The 15,057-nt window shown below is 38.3% G+C and overlaps 1 protein-coding gene across 6 annotated transcripts in view; it reads left to right on the top strand.

Moving 5' to 3' along the window:
* The window catches only part of LOC136836564 (uncharacterized), an 88,957-nt gene that overhangs the window by 24,663 nt on the left and 49,237 nt on the right, over positions 1-15,057 (top strand). For all 6 annotated transcript variants that reach the window (XM_067101006.1, XM_067101005.1, XM_067101007.1 and 3 more), the window contains exon 2: positions 1,352-1,766. In XM_067101006.1, the coding sequence (XP_066957107.1) occupies positions 1,759-1,766 (8 nt within the window). In that variant the 5' untranslated portion in view covers positions 1,352-1,758. The remainder of the gene's footprint in view (positions 1-1,351; positions 1,767-15,057) is intronic.

Below are 15,057 nucleotides of genomic sequence, written 5' to 3'. Positions count from 1 at the left end.
TTTAACCAAGACCTGTTGTGTCTGGAGTTCCACAGGGTAGTGTTCTAGGTCCACTGTTATTTTTAATGTATACAAGTGATATGGTGTTAAAACAGGATTGTTCAGTATGCCGATGATGCAACACTTGCGAGTGCAATAAAATCCCCACTTTTGAGAAATGACGCTGTCCTTAGTGTCATGTCAGTTGGGACTTACAGCGGATTAGTGAAGGGCGTAGTCGGTGGAGTATGAGGCTGAACTCCAGTAAAACGAAAACACTGTCGATTAGCAGATCTCGTAAAGATTTTCCACCCCATCCTCCCCTCCAAGTCGATGGGACTGCTGAATGAGTCTGAAGCTTTAACTATTCTAGGCGTAACTTTTGAGGAACATCTAATGAAAGTGTCAGCAGATGCCGCACGAAAGTTATTGTAGTACAAAAGGCCTTATATACCGTATTTATAACTGATAAAATCAGTGCAACCTGTTTTAGGTCATTAGCCCTTCCGTTAATAGAATGCTGTCTCCGGTATGGATGTCTGCTGCTGCCAGAGATTTATCTCTCTTAAATAGAGTGGTTCTTGGTGGTAGGTTTCTGTTTCCTAATATTAGCAGTTGTGACTTGGACCATCGACGGGTGGTCTCTTGTTTGTCAACTTTTCATAAGTTGTATTTTAACAGAGATCTTTCACATTCACAATTGATCCCTGATCCCCGATCCCCTTTTCCTGCCGAGAGCAACCAGATTTGCTGAACAGCAGCACCAGTTTGCAGTAAATGTGCCTCGCTGTAGAACCTCTCAGTTCCAGAGGTCCTTTATTCCTCACATCGTTGGACTGTGGAACAGTCTCCCTGAGGATGTCGTGCAATTGAAGCTTCAAAAGCTCAAGCGAAGATGCAGTGCATTACTACCCCAATACTATTCTCCTTGCATTTTGATACTTTCTTATCTGTTTATTAATTGATGCTTTCTTTTTTTTAATAAGTGAGATCTCTTTCTGTATTTCCCATTATTTCCTCTTACTTCTTCCTAATGAACACCATATCTTTGGAAGCTTGAATTTCATGTCAATGGCACCTGTGGGCATGTTCAGTATGAATAGGGTTCATCTTGTGAATATAATAATAATAATAATAATAATAATAATAATAATAATAATAATAATAATAATAATAATAATAATAATAATTAGAGCCCTTAGGCTTGTAGCATTCGCTTTCAAAATTAGGTTTATATATTATGCACACATACCTATATATGTACACCATTTACTTTAGTCATTAGCACAGTGCCGTGATAATGTTACTCTCATATGTGCAAATATAAATCTGTTCTAGAGATCATCAAGATTCTAAACTTTTTTCCCTGCAGGATTTCGTTATTGTAAAGCTCCCCACGGATTCGTCAAGAATCTACTTGGTAGGACTTTATTGTAGTGATCACCTGTACGAAGATTGAATTGGTTGGAGGAAAAAAAAAATTAAGCAATGCTGAAAGTTTGTGGATTGAATCTAAAGGCATAATTTATCACGTTAGAAAATGGCAGTGTGTTCTGACTAGTTTCTTTGTAATAATCTAGAGTGAGATCAGAAAAAAAGTGCGTTTTCTGGAAGAAAATTTAAAGAATATACAAAGCAGTATCAAGTGTTTATGGATGACTTTTCAAGAATCTTGACTTGTGATGATGTTGCTATAGATAAAGAAGAATGAGCAATAGAGGACCACATATTTCTCCAAGATTTTCAAACAACACCATTCTTGTTCTCCAGCCTCTGTAGATGAAAAGGTAAGCAAGCACTGGGAAGTCTCACTAGTGATGTGATTTTTTTATGCTCATGATTTTACACTAGTTATTGTCCAGACCATTGACATTTGACAGATAAATAAAGCAATAATTCTATTTGTTTTCCAGCTTGTATCATTACTACTATTCCATGCATTAATGGGTAATGTGAGAGAATGATTGTCCCGACATGTCAATTATAAGATTAGTTGATGAGTCACATAAGCATAATTCTTTTGTCAGAATTCTCAACTTAAGTGGTTTAGAATCAAAAGTGGAGCTATTAGAAAAAAAACTTAAATTTTCCATGAAACTACCTCAATTTTGGGTTCGAGCTAGTGCTGTCAGCTTGTTTGACAGCAGGTATACTGTGAAAGTTGTGGGTTGCCAGTGGACGGTAATGAAACCTGGCTCGCTGGCCTCAGCTGCAGATATGCTTTGCTTTTATAGCGAAAGGAACCCATGCCATTACTACCAGAAAAGAACATACTTGGTGATTTTTGGTCTTATGTGCGTTCAGCGTTGTCTCTGTCAGAAGCAACATCAGTACAGTAGCACCTCAGCTTAGCAGAACTCTGGAGGTCCGACTTTCTGAAACGTAACGAAGTCCGTTAAGTAACACAGACCCTGTAATAGAGTCTGCACTGGGATATTTTCTAGGTATCTTACAACTAACAGCAATTCCACATAGTTCATAACCTAAGCTAACCAATAATGGTACACTTAACATTCAATTTGAGAGTTTTGTTAAAATGCAAATCTAAGATGGTAGCATGGAAAAAAATAATTATAACATCACAGCTGGTAAATGTAGAAGTTCACTAAGTTGTGGTGTTACAAGTCCTAAGCAGCACCTGCTTTATTCACAGACCCAGCAAGAATATGCAGAGTATCGAAAAGTTTTTAGATTTTTTCAGCTCTTGAAAAGTTCAGGACGGTTAAGTGTAGACCACAATGTCTTTTGAAAACTCCCTGGGCAGTTGACCTGACAAAGTTGCCACAAGGATTATATTTGGGATTGATTTCTTTAAACACTCCCTGGACAGTTGACATGATAGCTATCATCAGCCAAGCAGTTTCTTAGTGGGCTAAGTGTCAGTACATAAAACGTCTGCAGTATTAAACTTTCCTAGAACCTGCTGGAAAATGACAGTGCTGGAAAGGGACATGCTGTTTTTATCAAATTACTCTTCCTTGTCTTACTTCCTTTCTGAATTTTGCTGATAGACCTTTTGGAATTTATCACTTTTGATGGGATATTGTTTTAATAGATTAAGCAGCTTTTGAAAGCATGCAGTTGGTAGTGGAATCTGTTTCTTATCACAACCAATTAATCATTATATATCTCCAGATAGGGGAGTAGTGCTGTCTGTGCACCTCATGCTGTGCATTTTAAGCATTACCTAAGGTTCTGTGCAGTGTCCCTTTGGGGCCTAGATGCAACTCCTTTCAATCCTTTCATTGCACCTCTGTTCATGTTTTCCTACTTCCATTTTACTTTCCACCCTTTCTTAACAATTGTTTCATAGTGCAGCTGCAAGGTTTTCCTCCTGTTACACTTTTTAAAGTCTTTTTACTCTTAATTTCCCTGTTTGTGCTGAATGACATAGGTCCCAGTGCTTGGCCTTTGGTCTAAATTTTATATTCCATTCCATTCCAAATAGGTACCTAACTTCGTTTGTCTGTACTCCAAAAAAAGAGAAACTCCCATGTGACACCAGTGCCACCTGGACCCTCAGGCAAGTGTCAGTCAGCCGTCCTTGTTTTTAATTCACCTGTCATACTGTCAAGACCTCTCTCAGGCTACTGTGCTTTGGACTGCTGACTTCGACTTGAATTTAGTTGTTTTCCTTTTCATTTTCACATCAAAATAGTAAATGATGTTTTTCGTGTATTTTTAGCCCTTTCTTTACGATAATAAAAATAAGGAGGGCAGAAGATATGCCAAGAAATGGATGCATGTCATCTTTCAGTTTAAAAAGTTTGCCCGTATCTTCCTGTAAATAATTGCACTTGGCTCTTCCCCAAATCTTTTTTGCTTTTGGACTATAGAGTAAACATTAAAAATTTATAAACATATATAGTAGGTGTATTTTCCTTTTGTTTGATATCAAAACTTGCTTTGTTTCAGTTTTGCTATTTTCTGCTGATGCTAATGGTTACCTACTTAAGTGGCAACTAACTAACATTTGGAGGTAGTCTGATGTTCATTTTATACCCTCATTTCCACTTTATACGTTCCTGTTTTACCTTTCATGCTGGCTTCGCTTGGCCTCATTTTCAGTTTATAAACTATGAGTTTTACTCAAATCCCCATAATTGTTATCCACCATTTAGTTTGGGGCTTCCTTCCATTAGCAGTTGGTTTTGTTACTATCAGAAAACTATAAATGTGATTGTCATTTTGGTTTTCTTGATCATATCAATCGGCCTAGTGTTGTGGTCTGCTTTGCAGCAAGTATGTTGACGATTCTTTTTTAAGTTAGTTTCATTTCTCATTTTTGCTTCTTTGTGTCTGAAGTTGCAAACTCAGTCCGTCTCTAAAGCTTCTGTTAGTATGACAGTTTTTCTGGCTGGTCTGATATTGATGACTGCTACTGCACTGTAGTGACCGGTCCAGTTTATGCGAGTCCGTATGTCAGTGTTGCTGCCAGTGTGGTGATTCCCTCTACACTAGTATTCAAGTCTCCAGGATATGGCCAGACTGACTTTGATAATTTTCTTGGCCACTACTGTTCAGGTGTGTGTTCATGCTATGACATCCAGTCCTCCTACAGTGACAGTCTCTGCATGAGTATTGCCTCCATTAGCAGTCCCTGCCTGTTCAGCTGTATTTAATTCTTATGTGCTTGTCCCTTGGCTGTTGTGATTTCAGTGAACACACTTGTTCTGGTGGTCACTTCTGCAGTGAGTGATTCTGTTTCAGGGTGGTTCCAGTGTTTGTTGTTGCTTTGGTGCTTTGCTTCAGTGTCTGGGCCACCTTTATTGGTACTGACTTTAACTCTTTAAAGGTAGATGACAGTTGTCTGTGGGACTGTTGTAACCTTATTAACTGTCGAGAGATCTAGGGCTGGAGCAACAGTTTTTGACATTGGATATATTCTTCAGAGTATACAAACCTTTGGCAAAAGCTGGTAAGGCTGTTGAAGCTTGGTAACAAGGTAGCCAAGGTGAGTGATGGGGTAGTCAGGTGATTGATGGGGTGGAGGACCCATCTACTCACTCAGTAAACAGTGCTACTGTTTCTCTAGCAGCCTTACTGAGCAGATATTTGAAGTGCTTGTATTGAGACTGTTGTCTTTAGCTAACTTGAGTATTCTGGTTTGAATGGTGAATGACTTTTGCTTCTAATTTTGACTATGGTAAGAATGATGGAGTCTGATAATTCTTCTAGAAAGAGTGACCAGGGTAGATGTCCTGGGCATCAGTGTGTGTGTGTGTTAGATTCGTGTGCCCAGTTATTATTGAACTATGTTTGCAGAGATTAGTTGAGTATGCTGTTCTTGAACTACGTGGAGTGTGTCTCTAGTTTCCTGGCCAGTGGAAGAATTATGGGGTGAAGGTCACATTAGTGTCTTTTGAGGGCAATACACTGCCATTGCTTCCCCATTCTGTCCCTACCTTGACCTTTCTGCTACTTCTGAGATAGCATCCACCATTTTGTCACCTGCTGGGTCCGAGGAGGGTACATGCACACCAAACGATGATTGACTGACTTTCCTGGACAGTGCTGTTGCTGGGGTGATATTAGTATCAGGAACTGACATCAACCAGCCATTCTTGCTTCAGTCCACCTTTTCCCTGATTTCTGATCATTGTGAACATGGCCTTAAGGGTGTAGGAGTGTGCATGGTCTGTGGTTGACCCAGCCTGTGTACCACCCAGGGTCTGCTCTGCATAGGACAGGCATTGTGCACTCCTGTTCACTCAATTGATTGGTAGCAAGGCTAGCCGAACTGGTTTGGCTTTTATGTCAAGGCACAAAGGTGATGAAAGTGATTATGCTCAATTACCTTTAGAGACTGACTTTCAGGACACTGGGCATGCTTCTCTGAACAGTAAATGATTAGTTGAAAGGTTTTAAAGGTGTAACACGAGGGAAACCTCGACATTGCACTATGAAACAATTATTAGGAGACAGTGGAAGAGGGAAGAAAGGGAATAAGAACAGAGGTACAGTAAAAGGAATGAAAGGGGTTGCACCGCATGAGGGTTGGGAATGACTAGGGCATTTCATCAGCACCTGTGTTCTCCATCAAGTACACTTTTGTATGTGCCTTAGAGTTGGCATCGTCCTTTTTGAGGGCTGCCTGAAATTGGTAGTCCTCCTCTTACACTACTGTGAGGAGGAGAATACCTGTCATGCCACTGGGTGGAGCCTTGGGTGGTATGTGCCCTTCAGAACAGTTACAGACTTCCCTTCAAGGATGCCCTCCTGTTTCTCACAGACTGATTCCATTTCCATGTTACTCTTCAGGGTTGAGCAGATCTCTCACTATGTTGGCAGAGGTATGGAGGGTGCTGGAGAAGGATAAATAGGAAGTTGTAGGTGAATATTCTCCATGCTTTTGGTGGAGAAGGTGAGTCAGGACTGGAGAACAGTCATTAACTCTCTCTCTCTCTCTCTCTCTCTCTCTCTCTCTCTCTCTCTCAGTTTGCTTATCGAACTCCATTATTATTGGAAATCATGTTCAATGTTGGCTTCTATCAGAGAGGGCGACACCATGCTTTTGATAGATTAGAAATATGCATATTTTTAGATGCCCTTCCATCAAAACTCTCGGAAGTACCTCTGGTTTATGTGACTAGACAGCCTTGTCAATTCAAAGTGCAGTGCTTTGGACTGTCGAATGCCCAAAAGGTGTTCACACGCCAAAGTCTACTTGGGCCCATTCGTGTGATGTTCATCTGATATGGTGCCTTGACAGTTTGTTGATGCTGCCATTCTCTGAGTTGCAACTCCAGAAATGGCATTGACTTTTCTTTTTTCATGATCAGGGGATTGTGATAAATTGTGAGAAGTCCTACCTTATTTCCAAGCAGCAGCTGAAGTACCTGGGCATATTGAATGACAAGAATGATAGTAGCAGCAAGGGTCTGTCTTTCAGACATTTGGATCAACAAGCTGAGGGAGATATCAGCACATTTCCTGCCTTGAAAGGAATTACTGTACCTTCTTGGCTTTGGCAAACATTTCTTGGTCACTTGTTTTTGGAGAAACTCATACCTCACATGCGCATCCACATGCATTTCCTTTAGTGGTGCGTGAACCAACACTAGTCACCTGCTGTTGATCCTCTGACTGACCCTGTTTCTGTGAACCAGGAAGTAAAGGGATCTTATGCACACCCGAGTACCTTGTTTGGGTGGACACGGGAGAGTTCTCTCATCAACCTTCCTGAGATGCGTGCAGCACTGTCACATTGTAAGCATTCCAAGATCAGTTGATGGGACACTTCTTGATGATAAATGATAACACAACTGTATGTCATGTCATATATTGTGAAACGAGGGGATGGTCGTCCTCTCCCTGTGCAGGTTGGAAAGGCAGGTGCATGAGAGGATACAGTTTGCCATGCCATTGAGCTGTCAGCTAGATAACATCCCAGGCCACTGGAATGTATTGTTAGATATGGTGAATTGCCCAGGGCAGGTTGTACGGACTGGATGGTCCCTACACCCAAACATCACAGAGAGGCTATTGAGATTTTGGGAACTATGATAATCAACCTGCTTCCTGTGCTGGACCCCTACACTATATCAGAAGACACCTTTAGCACCCTTGGAACAACCTAAACATCTATGCTTTTTCCATCATTCTACCTAATCACAAGTGATCAGCCAAGTGCTAGTCACTTTTGGTCTCAGGATGATCTTGGTGGCTTCTGGTTGGCCACAAGCTGAATGGTATCCTGATCTGCTGAGCCTTTTTGTTAAGGCGCAGACTAGTGAACCCTATGACCCACATTGTTTCAGCAAAAGTGCCTCCAGTCCATGGAGTCCTTGCACTCCATGGCTGGACACTGTCGAGCATCTGTAAGAGAGAGGCGTTTCTCACAGGGTTGCGTGGGAGCTGTTGGGTATCATCAGGTGATCCTCAGCAGTTGTTTACCAGTCAAAGGGGTGCATCTTCTGTGATTAACGTAATCAGAGGGGTTTCTCCAGTTGAAACCACTAATCAGCAGATCACCGAGTTTCTATTCTACCTTCACCAAGACGACCAACTCCGTTTTTATGGCAAAGGGCAATTGCTCAACCCTTACCCAAGCTTCACTGTTTAAAGGCTTAGACCTTTCTGCCTCAGTTGGGATTTCCATGCTCTGGTAGGAGCTTTGGAAAGTATTGTGAACTTTTGGTCATTCTGGAGTGGGGTATGACTTGCATCCTCCATAGTTTTGCCCATGTGCCATATGATCCCTGAGGAAGGCTATGAATGGAGATTTTGAAACAAGATTTTTTCTTGCTTGCCTACATTAGGAAAGAGAGTATAGTCTCTCCTACTTAGTGCAGCACTTGGAAGGATAAGGCTCCCTTTCATTCTTGTTCATTGACAAGTTTTTGGTGAAAATTTAGAACTCGTCAGTCCCTATTGAGAGCCGAGTCTTTTTTTTTTTTTATCCCATCCTTGTAAATGACTGTGATGAGAAATGGTGTGAGAAACTGTGTGAGTCCAGGGCAGTTTTACTGTAGTAACTGCACAGGATTCAACATCTTAGGCCCAGGTGTTGATATCTGTTTAGTACCAAGTAGGGAGTATCCAAGAATGCAGTTTTGTTTTGGATTTGGGAAGGTATCAGGGGGGTGTACAAGGTACCGTATCTGGAATGTGGTTCCCTAACTTTTCTCACTGTGAAGGCGACCAACTTGCAAACTCCTCAAGGAGAAGGACTAGAATGCTGGGCCTACCTTATTTATGAGCAGTCCTTCAAACCTCTGCCCATCTTTTCCTAGAAAAGTTACCAAACATCTAAAGGAAAAGATAAAGCTTCAACTTGGCAGTCAGGAGGAGAGATGTCCTCACTTGACAGTGGCCAAATAGTAGTCTCTGATGACAGCAGGTGAGTCAGCCCTCTTACCACCAATTAACTACTCTAGTTACCAAGATTCCATTGCTGATTCTAGCTAATGCTGAAGGATACTCCTGTATAGAAGGTAATGGTTTTTACTTCTGTAGGAGCAAATCCTGATTATCTATGCAGTACTCTTTATATGGATTTTTGCATGTTGTTCTGTGCCCTTCTAAACAGTAATGAAATACCTCCAGTAGTACTGTTGGTAGATATGTTGGTAGATATATATACATTACCACATATAAACCCTTTTTTCATGAAGTATAAACTGCATGGTATCAGATTTTCACAAGAATTCTGGTAGACAGTAACAGATACAATATTATCATTTCAACTTTTATTTGTCAAGATTAGGACAGCTTGGTCAGGTACAGGGCTAAAGCTTCAATTTACAAATATGCTCATTAAAATTCTAACTTCCAGCCTTACTGATATTACCAAGTCATTTAATTCTTTAATATATTTAGAATACAATATTAATTTTTAAATGTTAAATACAACTTTTACTCTGTTACTGTTAGAATATAATCTATATTAAAATAATTTATATATCAAATATAGCAAGATAATAGTAACCAATAATGATATTCAGTCTCATAGTACAGATCTATCTTAATGTAAGGACTTATAATATGTATGTGCATCAGGTAAAATCCTGGATAAAGTCTGACTTAATTCATAACTAAATATCAGCTTTGTTCACTTTATAACAGCCCTCAACTGTAATTTACTGCAGTACTCCAATATGCTTACATTTACATTTTTCCCCCCACAAAAGAAAATTTTGATAGTGTCCTCATTTTATTTCCCCCCCACAACAGAAAGCTTTGGCCTCAGTACTATTTATCTTTAGTAATTATGCCAAAATCATGCACTGGAGCAGTCTATACTTTGTAGTGTCTGCACATTGCCACAAATGTACGTTTAAAATTTTTTTTTTTACTGGGACAGAGATTACATCTGCAAATAAGCATGTTTGACCAATTCCATACTTAAATACAAGATACACGATACTTAATTGCACCTTCTGAAAATTCCTAAAGTGATGTTATTTTATCTAGATTTTTGTAATTTTGTCCACACCAAAATACTTGACCAAAAAAAAAAAATATATTCCAGCACATAAAAGTAAAAATACAAAGCTCTATATTAAAGAAAATAAAACTTGAAAAAAGACATGGCATTTATATATAGCTCCTCTGAACTGTACACGAGTATTTCTTCCCCAACATGTACATAAAATATAAAAAGTCTGGCTTGTATCTCTTGGGTAAATACAGTTCCTCATGTTATGCAAAATGAAAATATATGAAGGAAGACTGCTTTCCTACATGTACAGACTAAAAGAAAACTGTTCACAGACACTCATACAAAGAGCCGAAATCATCTTTGAAGCTGGTGCCCCATTGTTCTAGCAAAAAGGTGCAACTGTTTCTGGTTATATTTAATCAAATTCCTTTTTTGACAATAAAATACCCTGGAGGCTTTCCAGAGGTCAGACTGTCAGGAGTTGGTTATCACATCATCAATTTAGATGAGAGTCCAATAGGAAATTTTCATGTTGGCTTCTACGACTCTTAAGCTTACATTTGAGGGTAAAAACAACACAGCTAAACTAAAACAGTGAGCCATAAGCACACCAAATGTAGAGTTAATGCTTCAAAATAAGATAAATTGATGGTGAAAACATCCAACATGGTGAATTACTGTATACAGTACTCAACTCTAAAAATCTGTTTACTGTATTGGTATTTAGGTTAACCTTTTTCTACCAGAAATGCAATTCACTTGAATGAAATGTTAAACAGTAGCTGAAAAATAAAATAAATTTAAAACTAAGATACAGTTCTTAAAATTATGTGCATCAATTAATTAACAAGACAAAGACAGCACTCTCCAAAAACCTAAGTTTCTAAAAGCTATATTAAGACAATTTCAAGGCAGCACAAAGCATAGTAAGCCTTGCAATTGCATCTTGGGTAAGTGTTAATAAAAAACCATGATCCTCCATTTACCATGAAAATCAGCTTTCCAAAACATTGCAAAGAGATTTCTTCTCAGTTCTGATGTTATTGGTCAATTTCTCAATTTCAACTGTTCCTTGGATGATTTAGTCATCTAACAGTAATAGAAGAACCTTTAGCTTTTCATCAATACTTTCACATCTTGCTTTAAAATTTAATTCTCACACTCACTTCTTAACAGACTAAAATATGAAAGACACAGTTACATAAACTTAACACTAATGTGTGGGATGCCTTGTCCTTCCTACCAAAGAGAATTGAAATTGCTTGCTTCACATGCAGGTCCTACATTGCATTTTCAGAAATAAATTACTGGACACTATAGATTTGTAGATTGTTTGAAAGATTCCCTTTACTATGGGACTAAGATTGTTTAGTAATTTCCCAATACTCGTATTATTCATTTCAGACTGTGGACACATTTGACAGTGCTTTTCACTTTGCTTGCAAATCTTACACTGAATACAAGCAATTCATAAAGACAGTGGATATATAAAAATTGTATATTAAAAATTGTATATCAATGTTTCACCATACCAAAATGCAATGGCCTCAACTGGACTGTTAGCGATTGTGGTAGTACAAGTGCTCTTATCACAGACTGGTTGGTATCTGATCATCATAGGCTGAGTAACTACCTGCAAATTGTTGAGGGTGTGCTACTGTACCCTGAACAATAGCCATGAAGCAGGTGTATGGCACAAGGCTTCTTGAGGGTGTCTTATTGGGGGGTTGTGGTCCAAATAGGAAGTGTCATCGACTATGTAGTGCCTAGATTTATTTATAGAATTTAGGCATATGCCAAGCACTGGGGCAACTAAGGCCATTCAGTGCTGAAACGGAAATTGACAGTGAAAAGGTTTGAAAGGAGTAACAGGAGGAAAACCTCGCAGTTGCACCATGAATCAATTGTTAGGGGAGGGTGGACAGTAAGGTTTTTAAGTGCTTGTTGGCAAGAAGATGGGCTTCTGAGTTATGTTTGAGGAAGGTTTATTTCAATATATGGAGCTTTCCTAGGATGCACAATTGTTAGCCATTCCTGCCAAATTATGCATATCTTTATAGTGTTTTTTTGAAGGCACCTTCCTGATCTTGGAATGATATCCATTTGGGGAAGGCAGATCTGGTCATAAAAATCTAAGTGCTGGAGTATCCTCAGATGGGGCACTGGAATTCGTAGGCAATGTTTGTCTTCTTAGGGGAATCAAAAACGTTCAGGGAGAGGCATTTTTTCCGCAGTAGGTGCAATGTTTTTGGGGCCTTATCTGGTTAAAGTTAATTTGCTTTTAGTGTTTGAGGCACTTGCTCTGCCTCTTGAGGTTTAGACCAAGATTGGTCTTCTCTGTCACACCTTTGTCAATAGTTTTGTTTGTTTTGAAGATGAGAATAACAAGGAAATTTAGTTTTCCATTAACAATCACCTCATGGTGGAGGACACAAGATTCCCCATAAGCATGGCATATTTCCTGTTTTTCACTTTCCTTCACAAAGGTATCATCAATGCACCCTGCATTAGATGGCAAGTGCTGGTGCTTGGGAGATGAGTGGAGACCCCAAAGGGTATTTTTTTTTTTTTTTTTTTTTTTTTTTTTTTTTGAACCATTAACCCTCTCTGAATGTCATATGCATACTGCACTAGAAATTACATTTTCAATTAAGGACACTCCTGATTTGGACCAAGATTCTACAGTGAAATACCCGTGGGGAATCCTGAGCAGCACCCACTTCAAGTAATTGTCCAACATCAGCCATGTACTTTCAATTTTAAATCAGTTAGCAACAAGCACTTGACTCATGATGAATGCTACCACTGTTGTGCAACTATTACCAGTTCCTTGCCTGCCATCCCCTCATAATTATACAACCAGTGACCTCACAATCCTTACTAGTACCTGTTGAGACACTGCTATATTGGATATGTCAAAATTTTTTCATATCCTCTTGGTGTAAAATGTAACTTACATTATTTACTCTAGCATACATTTTCACAAGTGAAAATATGTCCCTGAATGTGTTCAAATCCCTAAATGAATGATGAACATTGGATGACTACTGCATGATCCTAGTCCCAAATAAAAATTAATCATTTGAAGCATTGACAAAAATTTTATAAAGTGACCTCTGTTGTTACATCCATCAACTGTGATATATGTGAAGCAAGGGTCTCTGGGAATTACCCAGTATAGAAAAATTCAAGCCAGCTTTATGAAGAATTAGTAATTAACTATTTTGGTTTAAACTAATTAGTAATCACTGCCTGAAATCGTATAGCGTCATATATGTAATTACTCATGAGTGACAGTAAACTTTCGAAAAACAGTGCCCAAACATTGTGTGCTGCGCTTTGCAGAACGTGCTTTTCTGGCATCCCTACTATTGACAATATAATTTACTTAGAAAACTTTGACTGTAGTTTAGCAAAACTTGCAGTTTTCAGGAAGAAATGTAATGAAATAAACAGATTTCTGTGTGAGTTGCGATTTGAGAAATTTGCATCTGAATTCCATTCCCTTAAGGGCTCAAGTATCACTTCACATATACATTTACCATAGAACACTGAAGGAAAACTGATCCACTCTATTATTAATTATGTACCTTTTTTCAGAAGTCCATTACTTTCATAATTCTATGTTATAGCTAGGTTACAATTTGCTTAGTACTGTACATAATTCTCACTTGCATAAGCAGAAAATGCTGCTGTGCAATATTCAAACAAAAATTTATTAAATAAAACCCCTTAAGAAAATGGTACATCCATACAATACTCATGTTTGAATTTCTTGGACAACAAAATAAAAATTATAAGCTTTAATTACAAACGGTTGTATGATATATACAAAACAGCAATTCCATTTGGTACTAAACACATTAAGAGTATAATCTGCAGCTTTTACCAAGCTATGAAAAGGCCAATCACTTATTCATCTCTATCATCAAGGTTATTATACAATACATTGCCTTCCAAAGCTAAGCTATGCTTACGGCTATGTCAGAAGGCTTATCTGACTGTCCATACCTGACTGACTGTTTCTCATCTTACAGCTTTTGTGTCACCAAATGATTCTGTTGCACCGCATTGAAAATTTAACACTATACAATAATGCAAAGCTACATACAAAAACAAATGTTGAGGAAGATCAACGTTGAGAAATAGTTCTCCAATTTTCAGTAATCACTGGGGTCTTGCATGCTAACAAACATTGTTGAAAACCACTACAGTACATTAAAAAACCTGGCAGCATTTATTACAATAACTGAAATAAAATACATATAATTTAAACCTGGCAGCACTTATTACAGTAAGTGAAATAAAATACAAATAATTTAAACATAACAAGCTTGCTTATAAAATATGAACACGAAACAGTGAATAATTTTCTGCTGTGTATTGCATTGTAACTACAGTGTAAAAATATTTGTTTACATTTTTTATGTATTTTTTCTAGTCTCTTCCATCATTATAGTTTCTGGAATCTTGTTGGCAACATTTATTTACACAGTAACATCAGTCATGAAACAGCCTACCTGCAACCATTGAGTGTCATAACATTTGGCAACCATCACATTTTTAAAATTTAGAAATATTTTCCCACATGATCACGCTGAATAACTCTGGTTCCTGATTTGCATAAGCCATCTGTTATAGCTGTCAATTAGAGACTGTCAGTTAGATCTATAAATACTATAATTCTTCAAATTCTTCACTAAGTAGTCTCATGTTATTAGAAATTCACATGTACTCAATATTAATATCGGAGCTATCCAGGATATCTGTGATTATGAAAAGGAGAAAATTTAACCCATACTTAAGGCAACTTTGCAAGTGTGAGCATGGCTACTGCATTTCCCAAGTCAACCTAATGGGTTGGTAATTTAAAAGGCATGAAAGTGGTAATTTCTCCGTATTATGAATCTGAATGATATATTAAGTGGCGAGTGTTCTTTCTTACAACCTATAATTTTTTTTGTAATGGTCGGTTCTGAACCTAGAACCCTTATCTGGAGGCCCCTAGTATCTAAACAGCTATGGTTGATTCAATTCTAAGTCTTGATAATACTCTATGTACCTGCAACAGCATCCTCAAAGAGTTATTTCAGCTTTCTTCTTGGTAGCAATGACGACTTTATATGTATACAAAGCCACCAATATATTAGACCTGTAGTTTACAGCAAATAGGTGTGTTTGCCATACCCTGCAGT

The sequence above is a fragment of the Macrobrachium rosenbergii genome, chromosome 56, assembly GCF_040412425.1.
Source record: "Macrobrachium rosenbergii isolate ZJJX-2024 chromosome 56, ASM4041242v1, whole genome shotgun sequence".
NCBI lineage: Eukaryota > Metazoa > Arthropoda > Malacostraca > Decapoda > Palaemonidae > Macrobrachium > Macrobrachium rosenbergii.
Note: the sequence above shows the minus strand (reverse complement) of the source record. Positions and strands in the feature narration are given on the sequence as shown.